The sequence below is a fragment of the Phascolarctos cinereus genome, unplaced genomic scaffold (assembly GCF_003287225.1).
Source record: "Phascolarctos cinereus isolate Bilbo 61053 unplaced genomic scaffold, phaCin_HiC Scaffold_1;HRSCAF=81, whole genome shotgun sequence".
Taxonomy (NCBI): Eukaryota; Metazoa; Chordata; class Mammalia; order Diprotodontia; family Phascolarctidae; genus Phascolarctos; species Phascolarctos cinereus.
The window spans coordinates 94,105,482-94,132,262 of NW_027555514.1; the positions used below are offsets into that span (position 1 = coordinate 94,105,482).

A 26,781-nucleotide genomic window follows, 5' to 3' on the forward strand; every position below is an offset into this window, starting at 1 on the left:
AAATATTCCTAGTACCCTTAATACGTCTTCAGGCCATGGTCTTAAGTCCTCTTGCCATATAGAATTTGTCCTATTGTCAGTAACTAGAGTGGCTGTTCTTGGGGCCTGAGCCTGCACTGGTATTGGTGAAGAATGAGAATAAGTAGAGATGAGTGGCCTGAGAGATGACTAGAGAAAACACCAAGATTGTAGCTGAAATTCTTTGGAGAGCCCCAAATGACCATCCTAATGGTGTTCCTTGCCTTGATGAAAGATGCCAAGGCTCTTTGCCTTGGTTCAAGTGTTGCTACTTTCAATTGCTACCTACTCTTTTGTCTGGGAGCTTACTGCTGTTTTCCTGAGTCAGTAGCTATCTTTATCTGAGACCTTAGAGTGTCTACAAACCCACTTCTGCTAAGTTTTGCATTTTTTTTTCTCCTAATAGGATCAGACTCAAACTCATCTTGCTCAGAAATGACTTAAAAAGGGTATTTAGATATATATTGGATAAGCTCTTTGAACCAATGAGGAAAGGAATTGAAGCAAACCTGATTTACTTTTATATTTAACACTGATGCAAGCTTAAGCTAGATATCCCTGCCTTGGCATTTAAGCATAATATTTATTAACCCTCAGGGGTTTTGTAGGAGCCTCTGTATTTAACCTAAATCTCTAGAAATAAGCAGGACTGTGATTTTCTTTAAATTGGTACTTATGTAGTAGAGTCTTTCAAGCATTAGTGTTTACTTGATTGCTTTCAGACATTGCTTTGGCAATAGAATGACTATAGTGAAATTAGCATCAAGCACAATGAACGGTAATTGCAAGACTGTCATTTCTACAAGTACAAAATTAATGCAATACACAAGCCCATCCCAATTGTGTGCCACAAGGAAAGCACAGAATTCCAGTTGTTTGGAAGAGAAAGATACTCTAAAATACTACCGTTAATGTGAGATAGTCTTCTTCAATAGATTCCTTTCCCACTTCTGTTGCTGTTTTGTACTTTTCTTTCATCCCCATCTAACATCATTTGTATTACCATATTAAAAGCAATGCCAGATGTAGCCTGGATGTATAGAGGATATTTTCCAATAATGCATCCCTCTCTGGGTGGCATTGTATAAGACTAATGCTACTATAAACAACTCTTCATGTATTCATCACGGCACAGACTCTATGAATGGAGTGTTTATGTCAAGCTTCTTATTAAGAGATGCAATAATCATTCAGTGAAGGCTTTACCCAAAAACTTTACATTCCTTTACAAAGCAAACAGGGATTTAACTCATAAATCAGGAAAGTAGAAACTCTCTCTCTTTGCCCTCTCTTTTTAATTCTAATTTTAGGTACAGGAAAATTCAGTAATCAATAAGTTACATGAATTTTCCAGCTCATATACTAAAACAGCATTCATGAAAGGATTATATTTTTGGGTCCCTAAAGTCAATTGCAACAACAACCACCACTTATCAAGAGCCTGTTGTGAATTGAGCATTGTACTAAATGCAAAAATTAGGTAATCCATGGCTCCTGCCCTAGGGGGATAACACCAGTGCAGAGAGCTATAGTACCTAACATTACAGGATATGTGCATTTAGAGGAGGTGCAAAACAAAGTCTCCTGTGGTCTGAAGGGGAAGATCATGGCTGCCTGAGGGAGAAGAGGTAGGAGGTGATGTGTGTTAGCCATTGAGGAACAGATTCAATAAGTCTGGAGTGAGAAGGAGGGGAATGAAGGGATTCTAGGTAGAGTAAAGAATATATGCAAAGATGAGCAGATGTGAACTCAGTGTGTGCGTGTGCGCCTGGAGTACAGATGGAAGATGTATGAGATAAGACTGGAAGAAGAGGGTAATGCCATATTTTATAAAGCCTTGAATGTTAGAAGAAGGAGTCTGAATTTTACGCCATAGGCATTTGGCAACCACTGAAGATTTTTGACAAACTGAATAATATTACTAGATTAATGCAAGAAAAAAAGAGATTATCCTACAAATGGTATGAAGTATGGAATGGAAAAGTGAAATAATACAATATATAGTCAAAGGAACTCTTTATTAGGAAACTAGGGGACCATTCAGAATCAGTCTGCCTGACCATTACCAGAGAACCTGGATTTTCTACTTGGTCAGGGTCTCTTAGAAGTCCATTCATTTAGCTAAGAATGTATGTTTTCACTTACAAGATCTCGGTATTCTCAAGAGTAGACCTAATGAGGCCCTCTTAAAGGGTTAGACTGACCCCAGACTCCTCATAGCCCAGAAACATTAAAGACACACATAAACATGGGTTTTTGCTACTAACTTAGGTCAAAGAGCTACTGTAAGGCTAGCAACAACGACAATAATAACAACAGACATTTACAGAACGTCTGAAGCTGCTGTACCCAGATTATCTCATTGAATCCTCACAATAACATTGTTAAGCAGGTGTTGTTATCATTGCCATTTTGAGACGTTGTAACTTGCCTGGGACATCTTTGAAGTATCTGAGGTGGAATTCCAACCTAACTCTTCCTGACTCCAAGGCCAGAATTCTATTCACTTCATCACCATGCTGCCTCTTTGGTGTCTGGGATCCCCCCCCCCCCCCCCCCCCCCCCCCGCCACCTCCACACACCTCAGTAACACAGCAGAATCAGGCTTAAAGCCATCTTTTGGATGTCAATAATTGTACCATTCATCATCAGGGTGAGAACTAGCTCTTTAGTTTATGATATTCAAGTCAACTGTCCAGTACAATGTGAGAGAAATTGAATACAATTATTTCCTTTATGAGGATTACTAGGTGATAAAGATGATGAAGGCGTTAACTTCATATCTATTACACTAGTGGGATCTTGAGCACCATTCTTTTCCAGGTAAAGTCCTCTCTATGACTGGCTGACCCTATTTCACCAAATGGGTGATTTGGGCCTATGAAGAGAAACAATAGTGAGTATGGAAAAACAGCAGCAAACTGGTCCCATGTTACCTTTTATGCAAAACGGTCCATCATAGGCAGTCTTGGAGCAATCACAGGAATAACCATTATACTTCTCCACACATTTGCCTCCATTTTCACAGTACATTCCGTAGCTGGTGCAATGGCCTGAGCACCCAGGTTTCACTCCTAGAGTAACTTTTGCTCTTTCTTCCAAATCAAGAGTTACCCCATTCATCCTGAGGGAGCGAATGCACCCTAGAAATCCCCTCTGGCCTCCTGCAGCACCTGAGAGACAACACAAGAGAGAGACCAGATTTAACAAGCTTTGTTATTGTCCTTGTCCTCACAGAGCTAATCATGCCTTGAATAACTGTGGTAGAAGTTAAATTGAGAATGTTAAGAGAATCCTAGCATTCTTACTTTCAAGTCGGTTCTGTCAAAATCTACTAAGCTGAAGCTTTTCCCCCTTAGGCTGTGGCACCTAATTAAAAAAAGGCCCACTTTTGAGAGGCAACCAAATTTGCAGCTGAAATAAAATATTTGGAGATATCCAGACACTTTATAAGCTGTTTTGGATGTCAAGTCTAGTTTCCTATAGGAAGGTGGATGAAAAAAAAATCCCTGTGAGTCTTTGCTCTTTAATCTTAGGCATTCAATCCCATAGCACAATCTACTGAAAGAAAAATAAAAAGACAGAGAGACATGAATATATTAGCATAGTTAACAAGTCAATTAGTCAGAAGGTACAAATATACTAGAAACCAGACTGGATATCTGGATACTTGCCTCAGAAAGCTCCTTCTTCTGATTTTACATTAAAGTATCTTGTCCTTGGTCCAAATTTACAATTTAGAGTAGAAGAAAGCTTAACCACATTACATTTCTTATTAGTTCAGGTTAGGCTTTCTAACCTGGAGTCAAAAATTTGTAGAAAAAAGAATGAGTATAATTATATATACAAAGTTGGGTGATATGATGATGATCATGATGTGAGCGTAAAAGAGTGAAAAGAGTTCTGGTTTTGGAGAAGGGAACCCAGGTCAAATCTCCACTCTGTTGCTTGCTACCCATTTGACCTTGGGCATACTACTTATTTTCTCTGGGTCTCAGTTTCCTCATCTATAAAAAGAGGGGATAGGAAGAGATGATCCTTTCTTTTTACTAGCTCTAAATCTTTGAGCCTGATCCATGATTTCATTGGTGTGAGGAATTCATGGTGTTAAAGTTTATAGCAATAGAGATAAACAATTTGCCTATACGTAGCCTAAGGGAGATACCTAGGGCTTTGAAAAGTAAAATGATTTACTCAGGGTCACATAGTCAGTATATATCAGAGACAGGGCTTAAACTCAGGTATTTCTGACTGTTACGCCAGACCTTTAGCTACTATACCATGATTCCTTTCTATGATGTTGCAGAGTGATTTTCTGAGCATGGAAGAGGTAACATTTCAGTGAAGATTTCATAGAACAAGTCATGTCAATTTCAATATAATATTTAACATAACTGAAGCTATCATCCTGGATCTGCCACTTACAATGACCCTGGGCAAAACACGTAAACTTTCTAGGCCTCAGTGACATGGTGGGATTGGATGAGATGACATTTCAGGTACTTTCTAGCTATAAATATATGATCCTATGAAATTATTAGCATTTCTAAGAAAGCCATCAAATATTTTTACCTGGGCCCATATGCTGAACTGTGGGAGAAAAGATTGTATAAATAGCTAGATGGAAAAAGAGTGGTGGGGAGAGAAATAGGACTAGAATGAGAGAGGAAGAGGGAGAAAGATAGAGAAGGTAAAGGAGGAAGAAGAGAGGTAGGGAATGGATGGAAAAGGAAGGGAAGGAGGGAGAAGGAAAAGGGACAGTGAGATGGGAGAGAGATTCTAGAAGTAATGTATATGTATAAAAGACAACATATAGCATATATTTTCTGAAATTAATCTTAACTCAGCTTCAGTTAAAATTAAGTCCTGGGCATTGTGATAACGCTGTAAATAAAAAGGACAGAGTGAAAAAGAACTGTACAGGATCCTCTACCATATGAGCTCCCCAAAAATAGTTTCTTTAGGCTAGAGGAATCTAGAGGAATTTGTCTTCAAGTATAAGAGTGAATTTGGTTTGGAAAGGGATTACTGCAAAGGTCTGTGTGAGCCTGGGCAAGTTAAAATCGACCAGGTTGGGTGATTTGCTGTTATTTTTTCATTACCCTATCCTACATTGGAAAACACTTTCTGACATATCGTCACACTACCATTTTGAAAGCCATTTCTAGGGAGGCTCTTTCAAGTTGGTCTTTAAAAAAAACATTTGATGATGGTCATATGGACATAGGAATTACTTGAAGAGAGTGCAATTTTAATTTGAAATGGCCTGCACATTTTAGCTCCATGGTTTTGTTTAGATTAGAAATGTGGGGGTGCTAGACAGCCATTTTCTTAAAAAAAGAAACGACAAGATTGTAGATTTAGAGTTATAATGGACCTTAGAGGACATTGCATCAAACCTCCTTCTTTTTATAGATGAGTACACTGAAGCATAGAGGATAAGTGACTTTACAGGGTGAGATGTGAGCCCATGCTGTTGCTGCTTCACACTCCTATAATATAGTACATTGGGCCACTGCTTTGGGTGAGAAAATTTTTTGAGCAATAGCACCTGCTCTTACCTTTGTGTGGTAAAAATTCCAATTTTGCAGGTGTGGAGGTTTTCACTTAGTGAAGAGAAGATGTAAATGGATGAAACCAAGGGTCACTCAAAGGAGTAACATGTGGTTTTTGTGGCCTATTTTATTCCCATGTAGGTTTCTTAAGAGAACATTTTAATTAAAAAAGGAAAAATACTATGTAGCTAGATAATGGAATTCCTGGTCTTGGTTGATGACTTGATTAATACAAATTGGATAGATTTGTTTCCCAAAAGTAATCATTTTGATTTAAAAATCATATTAAAGATTCCTCTTTGTAATGATTGGTGAATGCATATGGTAGCCTTTGAATAAACCAGGGATTCCTAACCCTTCTTCCATCATTGACTCTTTTTACAATCTGTTGAAACCTATGGACCCCTCAGAATATTATTTTTAAGTGCAGAAAATAAAACACAAAGGATTACAAAGGAAACCAATTATATTGAGAAACAGTTTTCAAAATAGTAAAACAACAGCAGTAAGAACAGGGGCAGTGAGGTGGCACAGTGGATAGAGCACCGGCCCTGGATTCAGGATGACCTGAGTTCAAGTCCGGCCTCAGACACATAACACTTACTAGCTGTGTGACCCTGGGCAAGTCACTTAACCCCATTGCCTAAAACAACAATCTCCCCACCCAAAAAAACCCCAATAAGAACAAAACCAAATTTATGGACTTCATGCCAAGAACTCTGGGAATAAATGATAATAGTACAAATCCATTTACATACAGGAGAAGAAAGATTTTCTAAGTATCAGAGGGGAGAAGAGAGAATTCCAAGCCAGATAATCTTTCAATTTGATTAGACTAACAATGATGATGCCAAATTATAATATAAATTCATTAGTAAAATTTTAACGAGGAGGACGTCAGATGATTATGAGCAGTATCATTTTATATAGCAAAGAGAAGTAATGAAAGTGAAAACCAATAAAAAGAAGCTTAGTAAGTCAAGAAATAAAAGAAAAATGGAAAGGATTTATAAATTACAGCAATTGGTTTTATCCATTAAAGAAAGGGGAATCACTACACACTAGAACCCTAAAAGTATAGCCTTGTGCATAGCTGTTTTCGTGTTGTCCAACCCTGCCCCTCTCCATGCCCTGCCCATTGCCTTTAGACTGTGAGCTCTTTGAGAGCAAGAATGGGATTTTGCCTTTCCTTGTATCCACAGTGCTTAACACAGTGCCTGGTACACAGTAGGCACTTAATAAATGCTAGTTAACTTACTCATTGGTTATAGGAAAGGTAGAAATTATAGTAAGGGTAACAAAATGGGAAAAGCAGCTGAACTGAATCAAGTATATACAGCAGAGAACCATGCTGGAGGAAACACATTTGTGAATGCATTAAGGAATCAATCTAATATCAAAACAGCAGGGAAAAAAAATCTCAGACTTTGAAAGATATAGTAAGAGAACAGAAATAATTCTGTCTGGTGATGCTCTAGGTGAGGCATAAAATAGGGAGATTCTTCACAGAGTGCAAGAATCAGGAATTCTTAAGTTGAGGTCCTTAACATACTCTTTTGCCTTCCCTTCCTAACCTCTTGTCTTCTCTTTCTATATCCAACTATCTGCCTGTATATCTATATTTATATCTATACACATGTATATATTATACATGCATATATACATACATGTACATTAGTAGCTATCTTGCAGTATACTGATTTCCTTTGTAATTTGATGTTTTTCATTTTATGCATTAAAAACAATTATTCTGAGAAAGGGTCTGTAGCCTTCACCAGACTGCCAAAGTGGTCCAGGGCACAAGAAAGGTTAAGCATCATGCCGTAGATGGTAATACTTCTATTTATGTATGGCATGGACTGATTGGATGGATGCCTGGAACACTGGAAGCCTCTTAGAAGAGATCTGAAATTACTATAAAGAATATATTTTCCTCAAATTATAACACGCATGCAAATAGACAATCTGAAGGTATAGCACTTATTCGTCAGCAAGGACACGTGGAACAAATATTACAGTATGGATAGCAAGCTGAATTGACATTTGACAAAGGAGAGGGAGGGCTGGATTGCCTTTGGGAAACTGCGCCTTCGCATGTTTCTATGAAAGCCAGGGTGTATCCCTGGCTGGAGATGAGCTACAGTAATGGGGCATAGTGTACATGATGCTGAAGTATTAAAAATGACTACCATCTGCCAAGGGCAATGGAAGAATGGATATGGTGGTTTTCAGCAAGCAGCAACACATAATCAAAGAGGGATATTTTATAAGTGAAGTAAAAGATGTCATCGAGGAATGGGTTGTTAGGAAGAAAAAATGGGCTAGTGAGATGGTGAAGGTGAGTGGAGTGCCAGAGTGCTTCACTGGTATCCTCCTGAGGTGAAAGGAAAGCAAAAATGGACTCCAGCAAATTGGGTAGACCTCCTGTGATGTACTCATGGGAGGACTTGGACAAGAGTCCCCCAGGTAGAGTAAACATGGCTGGATTATGAAAGGAAGTGAATGGAAGAGAATAAACATTTATTGGGTACCTACTATGTGCCAGTTAAGCACTTTTTAAATATTATCCCATTTGATCCTTGACAACTTTGGGAGGCAGATACTATTATTACCTCCATTTTATAGGTGATGACCCTGAAGTAGACAGACATTAATTGAGTTCCCAGCATAACCCCATCATTAGATGTTGTTCAGTTGCTTAGTCATATCCAACTCTTTGTGACCCCATCTGGTGTTTTCTTGGCAAGAGTACTAGAAGTAGTTTGCCATTTCCTTCTCCAGCCTATTTTACAGATGAGCAAATTGAGGCAAACAGGGTTAAGTGACTTGCCCAGGGTCACACAGTTAGTACAGGTGTCTGAGGCTGGATTTAAACTCAAGAAGATGAGTCTTCCTGACTCCAGGCCCAGCACTCTATCCATCAAGTCATCTAGCTATTCCATCATTAAGTATATGAGGCAGGATTTGAACTTGGATCCTCCTGACTCCAGGCACAGTGTCTATCTGCTGAGGTGCATTATGGGAGAGGACATTCAAGTCAGTGAGATCATAGATCCATTGGAGTATTTGGTTGATGTAGATGTGATGCCTCCTACTTTTCAGAGCAAGGAATGAAGAGCTTCTCAGTCTAAAATGAAGAAGACACAGTGTTTCAAGAATGTCATGTGCTGCAGACTTCTGACAGAACCAATTTCTTTAAAAATAATAAATAATTAAAACTTTTATAATAAATGTTGGCACTATATGCCTATTAAAAAAGGTAACTAACGGGGCAGCTAGGTGGTGCAGTGGATAAAGCACTGGCCCTGCACTCAGGAGGACCTGAGTTCAAATCTAACCTCAGAATAATAAATTTAGCTGGGTCTTTGTCTTTCAGAGCTAGAGCAGTTTGTTTTCCTTACAATGGATATATCTGGCCTTGTTTGCCCTTTAATCACAGAGCAATGCATAAAATTTAGTTACTCTTCATAAGGGCATTTCTATATTTTTCTGAAGTCTCTACTTAGAAAAAAGCAGCCCAGATCAGTTACAGTTTCTCACCCCACTCCCCGCCCCCTTGGTGGCATTTCACAATTTGGGTTCATTGTCTGGTATAAGGGAGATTTCATTTAAAGATGTTTAATTACCTTGAATGGGTGTGATGTTTCTGGCTGATAGCTATCCAAAGCTGTCAATATCTTTGAATTAGTCTTTAAAAAAAAAGTCTCTACATGATCTGAAGAAGCTATTTTCTTTTGTCAGAGGGGTCTGAAGTGTGTGGGAGAATTATATGCCTGTGTTGGACACACCAGGGAGCCTTTGCCCAAGCTAAGCTGTCAGACAGCCTTAGGGAAACTCTGGAGTGATAAACTTATAGTTGCAAAAACACAATATTGGACATTAGGACTGTAACATAAAATAGCCTTTGAAAAATTTTCCCCATACAGTTGTGTCTTCACAGGGCTAACAACATTTGAAAAAAAATTAACCATCTACTTCTAAAGGTATTATCCCCCTACTGGGCTTTTGTTGTTTCTGCTCTCTCATCAACAATAGGTCCCAGCTAGACTAAAAAAATTGGATTTGATTGGAGTGGGAATGGGACAGGAAAAGGGGCTAAGAAGGAAAGAAAAGCTCAGAGCAGAAATAAATGTTGATTTCAAACTGTGACTTGCAGGTAGAATAGAAGGGCCAGCTCTGATAGTCCAGAGAACAAGGATAAGGCAATATGGTAGCTTTTTTAGGTCAAAGGGTAAAGCTAGTAAATTGCTCAATGCCTCTCAATCTCAAAAGGAATTTTCTAAACCCCTACTCATTCCCTCAGAACTTGATGGTGAAGCAAACACAGATTGATTTTCAAAAGAAACTTTTGTGAAAATAAAAGCAGAGAAACAAGTTTTTATTTTGTTTTATTTTGCTTGTAGTTAAAAAGGGGCTTTGTGAAATTTTTGTTTAGATTATTGGCATTTCAAATGGGGGGAGACAACGGGTGATAACTGCCTCTGATGATCCTAGTCAAGGGTGTGCCATCAGCACAGTTACTGCCAAACATACTAAGTCTCACTGTTTCCCTTTCCTGCTACCTTTCTCCATCTGAAGGCCTTTTCATATTTATGTGCCACTCTGTCTTTGTGTATTTCTGTTCTCTTTGTCCACATGCATGTATGTTACTCTCAGTGTTTTTCTGCATGTACATCTCTGGCTGGGTCTTTATCTTGCTACTTTCCCTAGGTATATATCTAGCTCTCTCTTTGTTCTTCTCTGAGTGTTTCTCTTGGTCTTTCCTTTTGTGCATAACCCACTTGCTAGGAGTCTCCCTCTGAGTGATTTTGCATTTACTTTGTATAAACTTTACATTTATTTATCAATGTACTTATCAGTGTACCCCAGTAGACTGTAAGCTTCTTGCCAGCAAGGATTGTTTCAGGTTTTATCTTTTCATCCTCAATGCTTGATACAGATTTTCATCTCTCTTGAAAGGCAGAAGGCATGCTGCATTGTCAAATGTTCCAGAGTCATGACTAGTTATTTTCAACATATATTTATTAAATGCCTACTGTGTGCCAGATGCTGAGGACACCAAGACAAAACCAAAACAATTGTCATCCATGAGGAACTTCTTTCTCCTGAGGGAACAAATCCTGGCTCTACCAGTTGGGGAGACACTATTTGCAAAACCTTGGGTAAGTTACTCTTTGGACCTCAGTTTCCTCAACTGTAAAATGAGGGGGTTAGAGTAGGAGGTCCCTTCCAGTTCTAACTCAATCATCCTAAATACACAGGGAAGGCGTGTAATATATGCTTAGTGAATTGAATTGTGTCTTTATTATCTCTGTCATCTTTCTTCCTTTTCTTCCATCCTTCTTTTCTCCCCATACTTAAAAAAAATCCTTTATCAGAGAATCAAAGTATATGTCTTAGTTGTTGATTTTGTCAAACATTGTTTTGTTATTTGATTTTAATTTTAATGATAGGGAAGTGGAATAATTAATATTTCTTTTTTTAAAAATAAAGGTAAACTGAACTAAGTGGCTTTTTTTTTTAAATGCAGGCGGCCTTTGACAGAAAAAAATGCTTGCCACCACTGCCCTAGCTGACATAAAGAAAAATTCTGATAGGAAGATGCTCACTATATTCAATTGAAAATGATTTTAATGTATCATAGTTAAAATTACATGGTTAATTGATTATGCTCAACTTTTCATTTTGTGTACTACATGAATCTGCTAGAGTAGCCAGTGTCAAAAATTCAAATTTTGAATCCTCATGTAAAAAATATCAAACAAGGTTACATAACCCTTTCTTAGTTGCAACAATTACAAAAAAACTAAGACATTTTCAATAGAGTGCCCATGCTTATCCCCTATACTAAGAGTTACCTTAATAGTAATTGTGTCTATGAAAATTGTATGAGATGAAAATCTGAACTTAATTTGTAAAATTAATGATCTTATGGCTTGACATTCAAGTATTGCAATTAAAAATAATTACAAAAACATTGTGGTTATCTATAATGAATGACATCATAACCAATTATTACAGAGGATTCAGAAAACAAAATAAAAACAGCAGGTAATAAATTTAAGGGATCAATAAAGGGAAACATAATAAACAAGAATTGTGCTAGAGTAATAAATCTTTCTTGCTCTGAGGGATCCTAAGCTTCTAACAGTCTTCTTAGTTGTTGCTTAATTTTTCCAGTCTTTATTAAGGGAATTTTGCCCTCATTCATTCATTTATTCATTCACTCATGCATTCAATAAAATAAAAAAAAAATTGGACTTAATCACCGCTCTTTGTAAAGAACTGTGGGAACTGGTCATAGAAATCACAGCAAAAAGACTCAAGGTAATGGTTAATGTCATATATATTGGGAGCGAACTGAAAATTTTACTAAAGTTCTAACTTTAGTAACTTAATCCAGATTAAACCTTGATTCAGGAGAGTCCTAAATCTCTGGAAGAAAAATGCAAGGAGGAGACTGACTTGCATAAATTCAGTGCAGATTTGTAAGGAGACTGAAATAGATTGACTAATGATGCCCCAATAAGCCCAACAACAGAAATGCATTTTACATACAAAGAGTGCTGAGTTGGACTTCTCAGAAGTCCAATTTCTTGGACTGAATTTCTCCAGATAGTATATCCTGATTTTTGGTGAGTTTATCTTCATTTCTGTGTTGTATTTCTTCTCGCCTCAGCATACAGGACAGGAAGGATTTGTGAATTCCAAGCAAATAGACCAGCCTCAAAGTAATTAATTATGTAGCCTGGCCCCTTCTTGTTGCCTGTGGAATCTTCCACTTCAACTAAGAACAATTTAAGGAGACACTAGACAGCACTTTACCACTGCTTAGAGTAAAAGGCTGTGTGGATAACAAAGTGGCCCTCACAATTTTGGAGTCAATTCTTCCATATTATGAAGGAATATGGAAAAATGTGGTGATCTAATCAAATCAGATGCTGAGTTCCTTGAGGTCAGGGTCTTATTTATCTCTGTATTCCCTAACACAGGGCATTGTTCTGTGAAACTGGATACAAACAGCTAAGCAACATTACCTAATTTTTGTGCTATACACATTCAAAGCAACATTACAAATGAAACAAAATGAACTCCAAAACGTACTCTTACTAATTTTATAAACCACCTATAAAATTTTCCTTTGTAAAATGTGATTACAGCAGCTTAGGGCATCACCTTCCACAGGTCTGATTTGTTGAGAAGCTTCTTTGAAGCTGCATTGGAGTGGCTTTCTTCTAGTACCTTGGACAGCACTGTTGTATGTATGTGTCTCTAGGTCTGAAGGAGAGAGACTCTGGCAATTAGCCTCTAGTTAGCTTTGCTTTGGCTATTCATGACACACCCCGAGCTGCTAGGAAAAAAGCCTTTTCCATTTTTCTTTTATAGGTGCTGTCTTTTCCTAATTTTAGCTCTACTGTACTCCTAACCTTGTTACAATCTGATTCTGTCTTTTTTTTTTTCTGCAGTAATCCTTAGAATTCCTGGGTATGGATTGCCTCTGCATCTGATGGCAGGGCTCTAAGCTAGAGATATAGATTTGGGAGTCATCAGTGGAGAAGGGATTGTTGAAACATAAGGATGAATTATCTGAAGGAAGGAGATTAGACACAGAAGATCTTAGAGCTGAGGACACACACCAAGGGTGCAGAAATAGGAAGAAAAGCCATTGGAGGAGTACTCAGAACTGTAGAAGGAGAATAAAAATCATGTAGTTGCATGGAAGTCAAAGGAAGATAAAATCTGAAGGAGGCCAATAGAGTCAAATGCTATAGGCAGGTCATGGAAAAAGGATACTGAGAAAAAGCCTTTGGATTTGGTTATCACAAATGAGTTTTAAAAGTCTTCTATCAGTGGAATGGTAGGAAGGAAGACTGATTGCAGGAGGTTAAGTACTAGGTGGTAAGAAAACAGACACAGTAGATATATTAATAATAACTCACAGTTGTGTGATTTTCTCCAGTTTGCAAAGCTCTTTAAGCACAATAACCTTGTGAGGTGGGTAAGTAGAATAGATAAGCATGGAGTAAAGCAAAAAGTTTGGCAGCAAAAGAGAGGAAGGAGAGAATGACTGGTCAGGGAAAAGAATCAAGTACTTTTTTTGGTTTAAAATAAGCAAAACCCTTGTATTTTTGAAGTCTTATTGTAAAGGGATAGTATAGAGTGAAAAATTAAAGGCCTTGGGCAGTTAGCAACTATGTGGGAGCAAAGTCTCTTCAGAATCAGGAGGGAATGTAGACATTGAGCACACACCAAGACCTTAGCAAAAATGAAGAGATGCTAGAGGGAAAGATGAAGAGACAGAATATATTTTTTTGGTATTGCGTCTTGAATCTAAGACTGGTTGAATTCATAGTTAATCAACCAATAAACACTTATTAAGCAAGGGCAGATAGGTGGTGCAGTGGATAGCTTTGAAGGGCCTGGAATCAGGAAGACCTGAATCCAAATCTGACCTCAGACATTAACTAGCTCTGTGACCCTAGGCAAGTCATTTACGCTGTTTGCCTCAGTTTCCTCAATTGTAAAATGAGCTGGAGAAGGAAATGTCAAACCACTCCACTATCTTTGCCAAGAAAAGCCCAAATAGGGTCATGAATAGTCAAACATGAACATGAACAACCAAACATCATGTAAAAGTGGGGTTCCATGCAATCTTTTGGATAGATCAAAAGGGAGGTTTTGGTATCACAAATGCCTCTCCATGTAAAAGTGGGGTTCCATGCAATCTTTTGGATAGATCAAAAGGGAGGTTTTGGTACCACAAATGCCTCTCCAATGACTTGTATCAATCACTAACGGAAGATTCAGAATAGTTTTTATTATAGTCTTTTACTATGTGAGAGTTTCTAGTTTTGATAATAGATCAACTTAGGCCTAATGTGGAATAAAAGATTCATTTTAACAGGAAAAGATTTAAAATGACTTGGCCAATTAAAGAAAACTATTTTCTTTATGACAATCTCCACCAGTTCAAAGTATCAAAGCATCTTACAGGAAGGAAAAGGTTTACATGCTAGAGAGGTAAGGATATCTGGTAGGTCCAGATTTTTCTATAAGGTCTAGATTTAAACACCTTATTGTATAGACAAAGGAAAGACATAAATCTAAGAGTAACTTAGATTAAACTGGTTTTGACATCCAGACAATATCTTCTTGGGTAAAGGAATATACAATTTACAGAAAAATAGGATAGAGGGGGCATTGATATTCAAGTTATAGGAAAATGGCACTTGCAAAATGGAAGTAACTCGTATGGTGTCTACACTCAAACTAACTAAAATTTTACTTTACAAATGAATTGAAAAATTGCTTTCTAGATTTGCTTGCAGGTAAGTTTTGCATAGAACAATGTCTTCTATGTAGACAATTCAGAAAACTGTTGCAATGGGAGCTCATTCAGATCTGTAGCTGAAATGTGCACTTCTTGGTGGCCCAGTCAGTACTCATACCCATGGGTACAACTCAGGAATGACTATTTCCACAGGGTTAAAAAAAAACACCACCTAACACCTTCAAAATCTAGATGTAAACACACTCTGACTTGAAAACAGGTAAGCATTTATGGATTTGAGAAAGGAGTGTCTTATAGGAGAAAGCTATGTATATTCATGGCTCTACCTCCCTCATGGGGACGTTGAGAACTCTTTGTGAACTCTTAGGTGCTACAGAACCATAAACTCTTTGTTATTTTTAAAATTTATTTCAACTCCTGTGGCTCCCTCTCACCTCTAGGATCATACACAAAATATACTTTTGGGCATTTCAAGCCCTTCATAATCTAGCTTAACTTTCCAGTCTTATATGTTACTAATCTTTACAAACTGTCCAGTCCAGCCAAGCTATGCTTTCTTGATGTCTCTCCCTCACACCTGGCACTTTATCTTCTATTTTGTGATCTTTGCAGTGCTGTTTGCCCCCAATGCTTGTAACAAACTTCCACCTTGCCTCTACCTCTTATTATCCCCAGTTCAAAACTCAGTTTAAGGGTCACCCCTCAAGAAGCCTTTCCGGATCCACCTTCTCTCCCTCCAGGTATGTGTCTGCCCCCCCCAATACCATGAATTCATTTTCTATATACTTATGTGTACACAAATCTTTGACAAAATGTATGCTTTTTGAGGACAAGACATGTTCATTTTTTGCCTTTATAGCTTAGATACTTAGCACAAGTCCTAACACAGGATTTATATTTAATAAATGCTTGTTCACTGGATACATCAGATCATTATTCAAGCTTACTATGTACAAAGCACTGGGCATTGTTAGGTCACAAAAATCAGGAGGCAGAAATTATCTCAGGTTTATGAGAAATTTATTGATCATCATAGGCAGTAGCCAGGATGCATATACATAGGCTGAATAAATGTCTGGAGATAGCCCATGCAAGAGACTATAAAATTCTCCCTAAATTACCCCAACTTTTATATCCTCCAGCATAAAAAAGCAAGAACAAGAAATGGTTCCTGACCTCAAGGAGTTTATAGTACAAGAACTGGATTTAGGTCCTGGGCACACCACTTACTAGCTGAGTAACTTTGGGCAAATCTTTTCAGTTTCTTTGAATCTCAGTTTTTCAGTTGTGAAATAATGGCAGTATTAGGGGAAGGGAAGATAATAAGCATTTATATAGTACCTACTATGTGTTAGGTACTGTGCTAAGCTTTATACTTTCTAACACTAAAATTCCATTATTTCTATAAAAGAAATATTTGATTGTTTAAAAAAATTACTTCTGTTTAAACCATGTATGCCAAAAATGAGTAAGTTTAAGATAAGCAACTCTAATTTTGTAAACAGTTTACTGACTTTGTTGAGTTGTTAAATGACAGAATTGTTGAGTTGTAAGAAAGCAAAGGAAGGGGAGGGGTTAAGAGCATCCCTCTCCTAAGGGTGAAAGCAGTCCTATGGTAGTTGATCTCGGAGAAGAAACAAGAGATTTTAATTGGGAGACTGAGTGGCAGACTCTGAAAGGGAAAACAATCAAGTTGTCAGTTGAGGTGCCAGATTTTGTGGGAGAAAAATCCCCAAAGCAAAGAACTATTAAAAGATAGGACCCAAGGGACCCAAGGAATATGGGAGGAGAGGGAGATCAGGAGATGTACTGCATGAGACTGAGAAGACTAACTGAGGTTTACACAGTCAAGAGTGAGAGTACACACAGCTTACCATATGACACTTATATTTTTGCTCTTCATAGTTTTGCTCATCTAGAACACTTAATAACTCCAAATACGGAAGAAAAACAGTGTATGTTACAAATTGGTCATGGGAGTGGCTAGGTGTCCTCATTCACTCCCTCTGATTGATTGGAATTTGATTATTGATGGTAAACTTTGACAGGGAAGGTAAGAGGAAGCAGGCAGGGAGAAGGGCTACTTTCCTATTCACCTGGAGCCCATGAACCAAGCTCAGAAAGAGGGGCTCTTGCTTTGGTACCAGTGGCACTGAGAAGGATGTTTGTGCAGAGACACGTGTGAAGTGTGGGTTCTCATATAATCTTAGCTTGCAAGAAGCCCATTTCTTGCTGTTTACCTGCATTCAATCTTTATTATATCCTGTGCCATAGAGCTTTAAAAAAAAATCTCAAAGGAAATCAAGCAGTATTCAAACTGAGAAAAGGATTTAGGAATAAGTTTCATGAAGACAAGAAAAAAAAGTGTAGATGGATTGAGAATAGAATAGTGGCTTAATAAAAGGCAGTGCTGGAGTTTTGCTTTGGAGAAGTAGATGAGGGGAAAAAGAAGTAGACTTAGACCTAACATTTCACCCTGTATTAACTCCCAACCCTCAAAAAAATGGTCCTATTCTTATTAAAGGGTTGGTGTATTTTGTTCCCCTTCTTTCGATAAATGCTACAGGCCTATATCAGCGTTACCATTGTAATGCTAGAGATTTGCTGCAAGGCCCTCATGCAGGGAGCCAAATTCCAGTAGGGAGGTGTTTCATTTTTTTATTTTCAGCTTGGCTATTCTGATAGTGCAGTCACTCACCTGGGAGTCAGTACACAGGAAATGGAAAACAGAATACAAACACTTTCTCTCTGTTTCTAATCAGAGGAAGTGAGACTGCATGACCTCATTCTAAACTTGTTCAGCTATTAGAAGTTGCTATTTCATTGTTACACAGAGCTGGGCGAATTTCACATCCACAGAGCCCATTTTTCTTCTCTTGCATACAAATGCCTGAATTTCCCATTCCCTCTGTCATTTGACATGGTAATGGCAGGAGTCCATTCCCTCTTTTGGAATGTCGTGTACAGGAGGAACAGCTGACCAAACAGAGCTATGTGGTGTGCTTGGCAGGCCTCCTCCTCCTATACAGTTTCTAGCCAAGCTTGGCCTCAGAGAGAAGTCACAATAATTATTCAAGTATTTGTTTGCTCTGCTTCCTTACTTGTGCTCGGTATAAAGCATCTCTAGCAACCCTTTAGGTGGGGCAGCAGAGTGGTGCAGTAGATAGAGTGCTAGGCCTGGAGTCAGGAGGACTCATCTTGCTGAGTTCAAATCTAGCCTCAGACACTTACTATGTGACCTTGGGCAAGTCATTTAACCCTGTTTGCCTCAGTTTCCTCATCTGTAAAATGAGTTAGAAAAGGAAAAGAGAAACCATTCTAGTATCTCTGCCAAGAAACCCCTAAAAGGGGGTCATGGAGAATTGGACCCAACTAAAATGACTAAACAACAAGAAGCAAGCTTCCTTTAGAGCACTGTTCAGCTGCCATCTTAGGACTTTCCCAATTCTTCTCCCATCTTCACTCTCATAGTTATTTTTACTCTTTCCTTTTTGAAATTGGGGCATATTATTTTGAATTCTCTTAAAATAATAGCACCTAAGTAGGCCTTTAAGGTTTTCAAAACACTTGAAAAATAATCTCATTTTATCCTTGATAATGCTGAGTCAAAAGGTTCCCATTACCTCAATTATAAAGATGAAGAAACTGAGACAGAGAGGTTAAGTGGCTTGGACTTGCCCAGGATCATAAAGCTAGTAAGAGTCTGAGGCTGAAAAGGAACTTACGTCTTCCTGACTTCAGGCCCAGTGCTCAATCTCTTAATCCTTCAATCAATTTTCTAAGACTATAATTTGAAGAGAATGTTTCCATCTTCATAATTAGAGGACATATGTTCATCTGAGAGTTCCTTATATCAATGAAATCACAGATTCAATCTTCAACTCATCAGTCAGTCAGTCAGTCAGTCAGTCCACAAGCATTTATTAAGGGTTTATTATGCACCAGGCATTTTGCTAAGCTCTGAGGATATAGAAAAAGGCAAAACAGAGCTCCTGCTGTAAAGGAGCTCTCATTCAAATTGGGAAGTCATGTAAATAAGTAGGTATTTATGCTATGTACGCCCTTAGCAGAACATAAGTCTTTCGAGGTCAGAGGTTGCTGCTGGTTTGCTTTTCTTATCCCTGGCACAGTGCCTGGCACTTTGTAGGCACCTAATAAACGTTTGTTGATTTAAATTTAATTTTCTTCTCAGGCCATCCGAGGATCTTGAGTTATCAGCAGTACCCTAGCCCCAGGACAAATCCTGCCTCTGAAATTGGAGAAATAAGGGCACCAGATGCTATCAGGTGTCAAAAATAAAAGACCTTGCCTTAAATGAAGATGATTCCCTCTTGACTTTGAAAATAAACCAGGCAGAAAAATGAGCAAAGCCCCTTTAGATGCTGAGAGTTTCAGATAAAATATTAACCCAACTAAACAGATCTGAGGCTCTAAGGATAACAGCTTCCAAAATGACATCAGATGCCATCAGGGAACCTACCTTTCTGAAGGAGGGACCTAGTGGATCACAGTCCTGGTTCACCGTATTTGATTTGCTGCCTCTGCCTGTCTTGACCCCTTCTCTTCTGCCTTTCATTGATCCTGTGCTGTCTGCCGTGACTCATGCCCAGCCTGTCTCCCATTAGTGCCCACACCTGCCGCCTGTCTTGTCATGTCCTGGACCAGTAGCCTGGGTCCCCAGCTGGGATGCCAGAAGCTGGGTTCCCAACAGCCATCCTACTCCTCTCTCACAGTCCTTTCACTGGTCCTGTTGTTGCCAATACTCTGAGCTCCCTGAGATACTTTACAACCAAAAGAGGCTTCAGCTGAATCCAGCATGTTATCAGCCTCATTTATGTGATGACCACAGGCATGCCTGCCCTGTAAAGAAATCTGGTCCATGGCTGCCTACATAAGATGTGATCCCCAGCACCTGGACCATGGGCAAGTTACTGCCAGGCCATCCAGGGACCCAGTCATATGCTAGCTGCTCATTATAGGACAGAACACAGAAAAGTCCTGAGTGTAGCTCTGGATAAATACCAGCAACCATTTTCTCCTTGTGGCTTTTTAAAATTTCTCTGTTACTTTCTCCTCTATTAAGCCAGAGTTGTAGAACTGAATTCCCATTGCTTGCCATGACCCCGAGCCATCCCCCTTGTAATGATTTCTTCTTGCTGCATTTAAGATTATATGTAGCTTGCATTCCTTTTTCCTTCTTTTATTGGGCTTTTTCAAAGGGAGTGACTGATACCTTATCAGTAGCAGTGTCTTGTGGCTAGATATTATGGTTCTTGTGGCACATAAGTGGAACCACTGGACAATGATTTTGAAGGACATTCTTGGTAACAGTGCACCTTTCTCTAGTGACTGATGGCTAAAACCATCCATTTTCAGGTCAGCTAATCAAGAAATACAAATAAAAGAGGCACCATGTTGGAGAGGTGGTATCGGTATGAAAATTTAGAGACAAAAGAAGAGAGAAAGAGAAGGAAGGGAACAAGAGTATAAGCAGAAAAGATGCATGAACCTCTGCCTCATTTAATTTAAAAGTGCAAAATGTCTAGAATGATAGGGACCTTAAAGATGACCCCTGTCCAGACTCCTCATGTTACAGATGAAGAAACTGGCTGCCTAGGAGTGACTTTTTTTAGGCCTTCAATTCCCACCCAGAAGTTAAGTATACTGCTGTAGGTCACACAGTGGTAGAGCACGGATTGGACTCTGTCTCCTAATTCCCAGTCCAGTAGTTTGTGACAGCTGGCTTTTGTGTAACTGGATTTCACAGTTCAGGGAACTGCTTGACAAATGGGGCTGATTCTCCCTGGGACCAGACTCCTGTAGGCTATTACTGCTGTAGAAAAATTTGGAGAAGGCCCTCTTAGGAGAAGATGTCCAGTCAGGATTGCCCAAAGGCCATCATAATATTGAACCCTAAGCCATCAGGAAGTTAAAAGCTAGGAGCTCAGGCTTATGAAAAAAAAAAAAGGAATAGAGCAATCATAGTGACTACACTAAGCTTAATTACATCCAACCTGTTTGCACAAGGATAAATACTGTGTCCCCAAGGGCACTCATTTCTGAAAAGGTCACCTGACCTTTTATTTATAGGTGATCTTCAGTCTCCCAGCAATATAATGGCTATTTCATAAACTTTTTACTACTTGTTTGTCTGATGAGGGCTGGGAGTAGGTCCCTATGTAAGGAAGATTCCTTTGGCTTCATCTCTAATTTAAAATTTTAAAGAGTTGCCTGAGGCAAAGAGAAGTTAAATGTCTTATCCATGGTCACTCAGGTGCTATGTACCAGAATCAGAACTTGAACTCAGGTCCTTCTGACTTCTGATAGCAGCATTGCTGCTATGCGGCACTGCTGTAGATACTATGGGCACCAGTCAATCTTTATAAAACCTTCCAAGTGCAATACTTGAGGAGTATTTTAGCTTAGTCCATCCAGTAACGGTCCTATGCCCCGTTCCTCATGTGTCTCTTTCTCATTTGGTCTCAAAAGCCAGCAGAAAATATGCTCCTTGAAAACAGGGATTTTTTTCACTTCTGTCTTAAAATCCCTAGTGTCCAGTATGTAATAGGAACTTAATAAATGCTTGTTGGACTGAACTGAAGGAAAAGCCTCTTTAAATATGCAGTGACTATGAATTTCAAAGTTTTATCTCTATTCCCCCCAAAGGAAGCACAAATATATGTATATATGTACACACAACACACACACACACACACACACACACATACACACACACACATATACACAAATGCCTGGGGATGGTTGGCTTACTTGCCACCAGAGTTTGAGGAAAAATTCCTAAAGCAATATGAACTCTGAGCAAGTAAAACAAAACAAAACAAAAATGATCCCAGAAAATAGAGAATGAAACATTCCTCTCTACTCTCAGTAGAAAAATAGAGGGACAATTCAGGCAGAATGTTATATACATTATTACACATGGCCACAGCATCTTGTGTTTTACCAATTTTTTTTTTCTTGGTTAGCGGGAGGATTTAAATAGGATGGGGAAGAGAGGGGGTTTTTTGTTCTCTCAGAAATGACTGTGATGCAAAACCAAAAGGCATTGGACAAAACTTTGAAAAAAGAAACAAATATTCCTAAAGACGTGCTTTTCCATGTGCTATAGAATCCTATAATAGGAAAGAAACTTTTTGTTTGTTTCCATTATAGCTATTTGTCTCCTAAAGGATCAGAGAATCACAGAATTGGGAGAAAACCTGAAAGGATGAACTCTCTAATTCACAGAAATATCTGTGTCTAAATCACCCATATGAGAGAAGAAATTGTCTTCTGCTGTTTTGAAGCCATTTGCATCACCTAAGTGATAGGAGTGATGCTACTTTCCTGTTACTTATCCACATACAGCTGGCTGTAAAGTGTATGTGACCTTCTATAGGTGCCTTTCTAGATTTAGAGTACCCTCTGGCATAAGATACCTTTCTAGTAATCTAAACCCTAAATGGTTAATTTAGACATTAGTTCTATGCAAATTTGGGTAGTGTGAGCCAGTTACCCCAAGGTGAGCTGACTGTTGACTGCTGATGTCCTGGGCCTGTAGGTCTAAGAGGCTACCATTTTAAACATGGTAACCATGGATCAGAAGGGTTCTAGATCACTAGCAATTGTAACCCCTGTTATCTCAGACTCTATAGACAGTTCTTACTTTACATAAATTCACATTATGCAAATGTTCTTTTACATAAAGAATTCTGAAAGAAATCTGCATTCAAAAAAAAATAAAACAAAACAAAAAGAGCATGATGTGGAGGAGTTGATTAAATCTCAGGAAGAAGAACTGTTGAATGTGGATCTGATTGAGTCACTAGTTGCAAAGATTGCAGAAGGAAGGGAAGCTTCAGGAGCCATGGTAGAACCAAAAAGGTTCACAATGAAGCAGTTGACAGAAGCATTTAATCATTTGAGTGAATTTTTTTCTGGTATTGAAAATATGGATCTAAATATTTCAAAATTTTTAAAAGTTCAAAGACTAACCGATGATATTATTGCTTGCTAACATCAGATATACAATGAAAAAAGAAAGCCACTGTCAATACATCTCTTGATGGCTTTATAAAAAATGCTGCACAGCCAAACAGCAGTGATAAAGGCTAGATTAAGTGGGTAAGGAAGTGACACACTTATGTTAACATTACCCTACATACTTTCTTGTTAATTTTACCTTTCATATCATAATTCTGTTTATTATTATGGTACAGTATTTACTATATCTGCATTTTAGTACATTTTATGACTTATCTAATGGTATTATTTTGTGTATGCCTTTGTTATATAGGCTAAGTGAAGTGTGTGGGTAAGGGCAAATTTGCATCATGTAAAAGTTGTTTTATGTAGAGGTCTGTGGAATGGTCCACTTATGTAAAGCCAGAACTGTCTGTGCTGGAGTTTGTCCATTGAGCACACAACCTTCTATTTCCTTATTTTAGAAAATCAACAAAGGGCCTGAAGTTTGAGTGGCTCAGGAACTTTTCTGTGTTAATGGGTGGGAAAGAATTACAACTAGAAACCATTTAAAATCTGGCAGTATTTGATGGACAAGATTCATTCAGGAAAGGCAGCTGTGGAGGGGTTCTGATCTATATTGTTCGAAGGATAAACAACATGGATGAAATCTCAGAATTTCATGCAGTGGACTGAGACAGTAAAATTTTACAGTTAGCCCAGTCAAGCTTCAGCTGCAAAACATCTGGGAATCTCAGGATGGTTCTACAAGTATTCACCAGAGTGTCTCAAACATCCATTGTTTCCATTCAATAGACAACTACTCATTTCCTAAAAGATGCTCACTCTGGAAAGCAAACTTGAATAATCACTGTACTTGGAAATAGATTTTGACTTGGTCTCATTTTATACTGATTTGGAAAATGTTAAGTGAGATTCTGAATTGGGGAACACTCCCCCATGCAAACAAAAGCATCGGTATCTGAGCTTAACCTATGTGGCTGACTCTAGTCCTGTGGGAGTTTGATATTTATTAAGGTGCCCACATTTTTCAGTTTTGTTTACATTTATTATCCAACATATAGCCTTTTTGGTCATTCAATGAAATAAAGTAAAGAGAAATAAAAAGCCTTTTATTACTTACCAACTCTAGCGAGGGATGGGTAAACACATATGTTTCTCTTTATTTCCAAGAGGAGGAAGCATAGTTTTCAGTTCAAATGAATTCAACACATTTATAAAGCACCTACTGCAAGGCACATTTTTGTTTGGCATTGACAGCTTACTGAATAGCATTCAGATATATGCAAGCATATTTTTTTTCCCACACCGCTCTGCGAAGCCTACAATACAAGGTGGCATGGGATTGTGGATAGAAGGCTGGATTCAGGAAGACTCTGGTTCAACTTCTGCTTCTGCTGCTTATTAGCTGTGTGGTAATAGGCAAGTCATTTTAGCCTTTGGGGTCTTGATCTCTTTTTCCACCAACTGGAGATAATAAAGCCTACAGTATATACCTTATGGTGTTAGGAGGCTCACATGAGAGATTAAACATGTAAAGCACATGAAGAATCCTTCGAGGGGCTACATAAATGCCTGTTATTATTATCCCCATTTTACACATACAAAAACTGAGGCTTTTATATATGTAAACAGAGAAGGGCTTGCCCACAGTCATAATGATAGTAAATTAAAAAGATGGATCTAAATGCAGGTCTCCTGATTCCACGCCATGAGTGTTTCCCACTGAACAGCTATTTGTCTCCTAAAGGATCAGAGAATCACAGAATTGGGAGAAAACCTCAAAGGGTTGACTCTCTAATTCACAGAAATATCTGTATCTAAATGAGAGAAGAAATTGTCTCCTGTAGTTTTGAAGCCATTTGCTTCGACTAGGGTGATAGGAGTGATACTGCTTTCCTGTTACTTACCCACATACAGCTGGCTGTAAAGCTCTAGGCGTGTGTGACCTTCTGTAGGAGCCTTTCGCACCTGCTGTGGCAACTGGTCCACCTGCAGACTTGCCTGCTTGACGTTTCTCTCAGCAATGACCCGGTGCCACTGGTCATCATTGAGTGGGGAGGGAGACCTAACGACAATCTCCACTGGCCCATTTCCAACATCAAAGGAGAAGGACACTTCGGTAGCAGCTGGAATAGCAGACAAGAGAAGAAGGAAGGTGAATATTGATGCTCATATACTTCACACAGAAGAGATTTCTCAATAAAGAGATAATGACAGACTGAAAGCACAAACCTGCCACTTGTTGTGAAGTTTTGAAATTATTAGTAGCCATTTGGGGACCTGTATGTCATGAACTGGAATCTGAGCATTGCTCTATATTGATTCCTTAGCCCAGTTATAAGAACCCAGATGATTTTATCAGTCAATAAGCAGCCTGAATGGCTCCAGAGAATCAGACTCTCATGTTTAGCAAAAGCTTTAAATATCCTCTTTGGGTCCAGGGAGAATCTGTTTCATTACCCCATAGATCTAAGATAGGGAGGGCAAGTCAGGCAGGAGGAGCAAAGATATAACTTTACACTCGGGTGTCAGCTTCCTTGGGGTTTCATCTCATGGTTTTTATGAATCACTTTTGAGCACTCCACCCTTTCCCCCACCCCCAGGATAATGGCTTTTAGAAAAATTCACAGATGGAAGCAACTTGAAGTCTTGTAATTTTTTTCCCCTGAGCTAACTAAAGCTGGTATTTCATGCAGGTGAATGTTATCATACTTTGATCTTTTCCTGTATTTTAGACATCTATCCTTCCCTTGTATCAGGATGCTATCCAATTACTGGTACTTAATTAAAGCCCTTCTGGTACCTCTATGCACTGAATGAATATCAGAGGCCATGAAGAAAATTTTCCACAGCTTTTTCATTATAACACAATTGTCTGAATCTCTGTGTTAGGGGAGAAGGGGTATTGAGAGAGAGGGTATGGGCCTATGTAACCATTTGATTACATGACCAGTGTGGATTTCTGTAGAAGATTTGACAATGCCTCTCTCCATATTTAATCACATATAACCTATAGGACTCGTAACACAGAGTTTATATAACCAATAGGTTAACAATATTGCCATAAAACCAATAGGACCTCAACATTGAGCTTTCTAAAGGGGGCATAGTTGAGATAGAGTCAGAGAGCTATCAGTTCAATTCATCATTTCCTTCCCAAATCTGTCTTTCCATCTAACTTCCTTGTTTATATTGATAGTAATGCATTTCTTTCAGTCTGCCAGGATGAGGACCCTGAAATCTCCTTCTTTCTTCACAATTCCCCACCTTTAATTCATTGCCAAAAATTCTTGCCTATTTTACATTTATTCTGTCTATCTGTCTGTTTGTCTGTCCATCCATCCATTCATCCATCTATCCATCCATCCATCCATCCATCCATTCATCCATCCATGTTAGAAGACTTGGGTTTCAATCCTGGTTGTTAGTAGTTCTGTGGCCTTGGACAAGTTATTTTATATTACAAAAAAAATTCAAGACCCCTTGGACTAGATGATCTGTAAGTTCCTTTCAGCTCCAAATCCAATGGTCCAAAGAAGCTGTTATCAGCCATTCATGTTCATTTTTAAGGTTAGCTAGCTGAAGGTTGGTCATCTTAGAGAGCTATGCTTTCCCTCTGGGTCAGAGGAAAAAAGGATTAAGGGACAGAGTACTTGGAGATGGTGAGCCTTATTAGGCATTAAAGGTAGGACCCTGGGTGACCTAGTTGCCACCAAGTTGAATGGCATCAAACTGCAGAATGATAAACAGCTCCATTAACCTTTTGAATATCAATAACTAGTTGACTACTGGGGGCTACTCCTTTCTTCTCTCTTGCCTTGTTTTTTCTTGTCCATCCTCCCTGTAGTCTCAAAATGTGCCAGTATCTGGCTTTATCTCACCTTGAGTACCTTGTCCTAGATTTCCTGGTACTTCCACACTGAACTCTAG

General features: G+C 38.6%; 1 protein-coding gene across 1 annotated transcript in view; it reads right to left on the bottom strand.

The window, feature by feature from the left end:
- The window catches only part of CNTNAP2 (contactin associated protein 2), a 1,976,042-nt gene that overhangs the window by 232,255 nt on the left and 1,717,006 nt on the right, over window positions 1-26,781 (bottom strand). The window contains exons 16-17 of the mRNA XM_078153085.1: window positions 24,759-24,977; window positions 2,955-3,191 (exon numbers count right to left, since the gene is read on the bottom strand). Coding sequence (XP_078009211.1) covers window positions 2,955-3,191; window positions 24,759-24,977 — 456 coding nt within the window. The remainder of the gene's footprint in view (window positions 1-2,954; window positions 3,192-24,758; window positions 24,978-26,781) is intronic.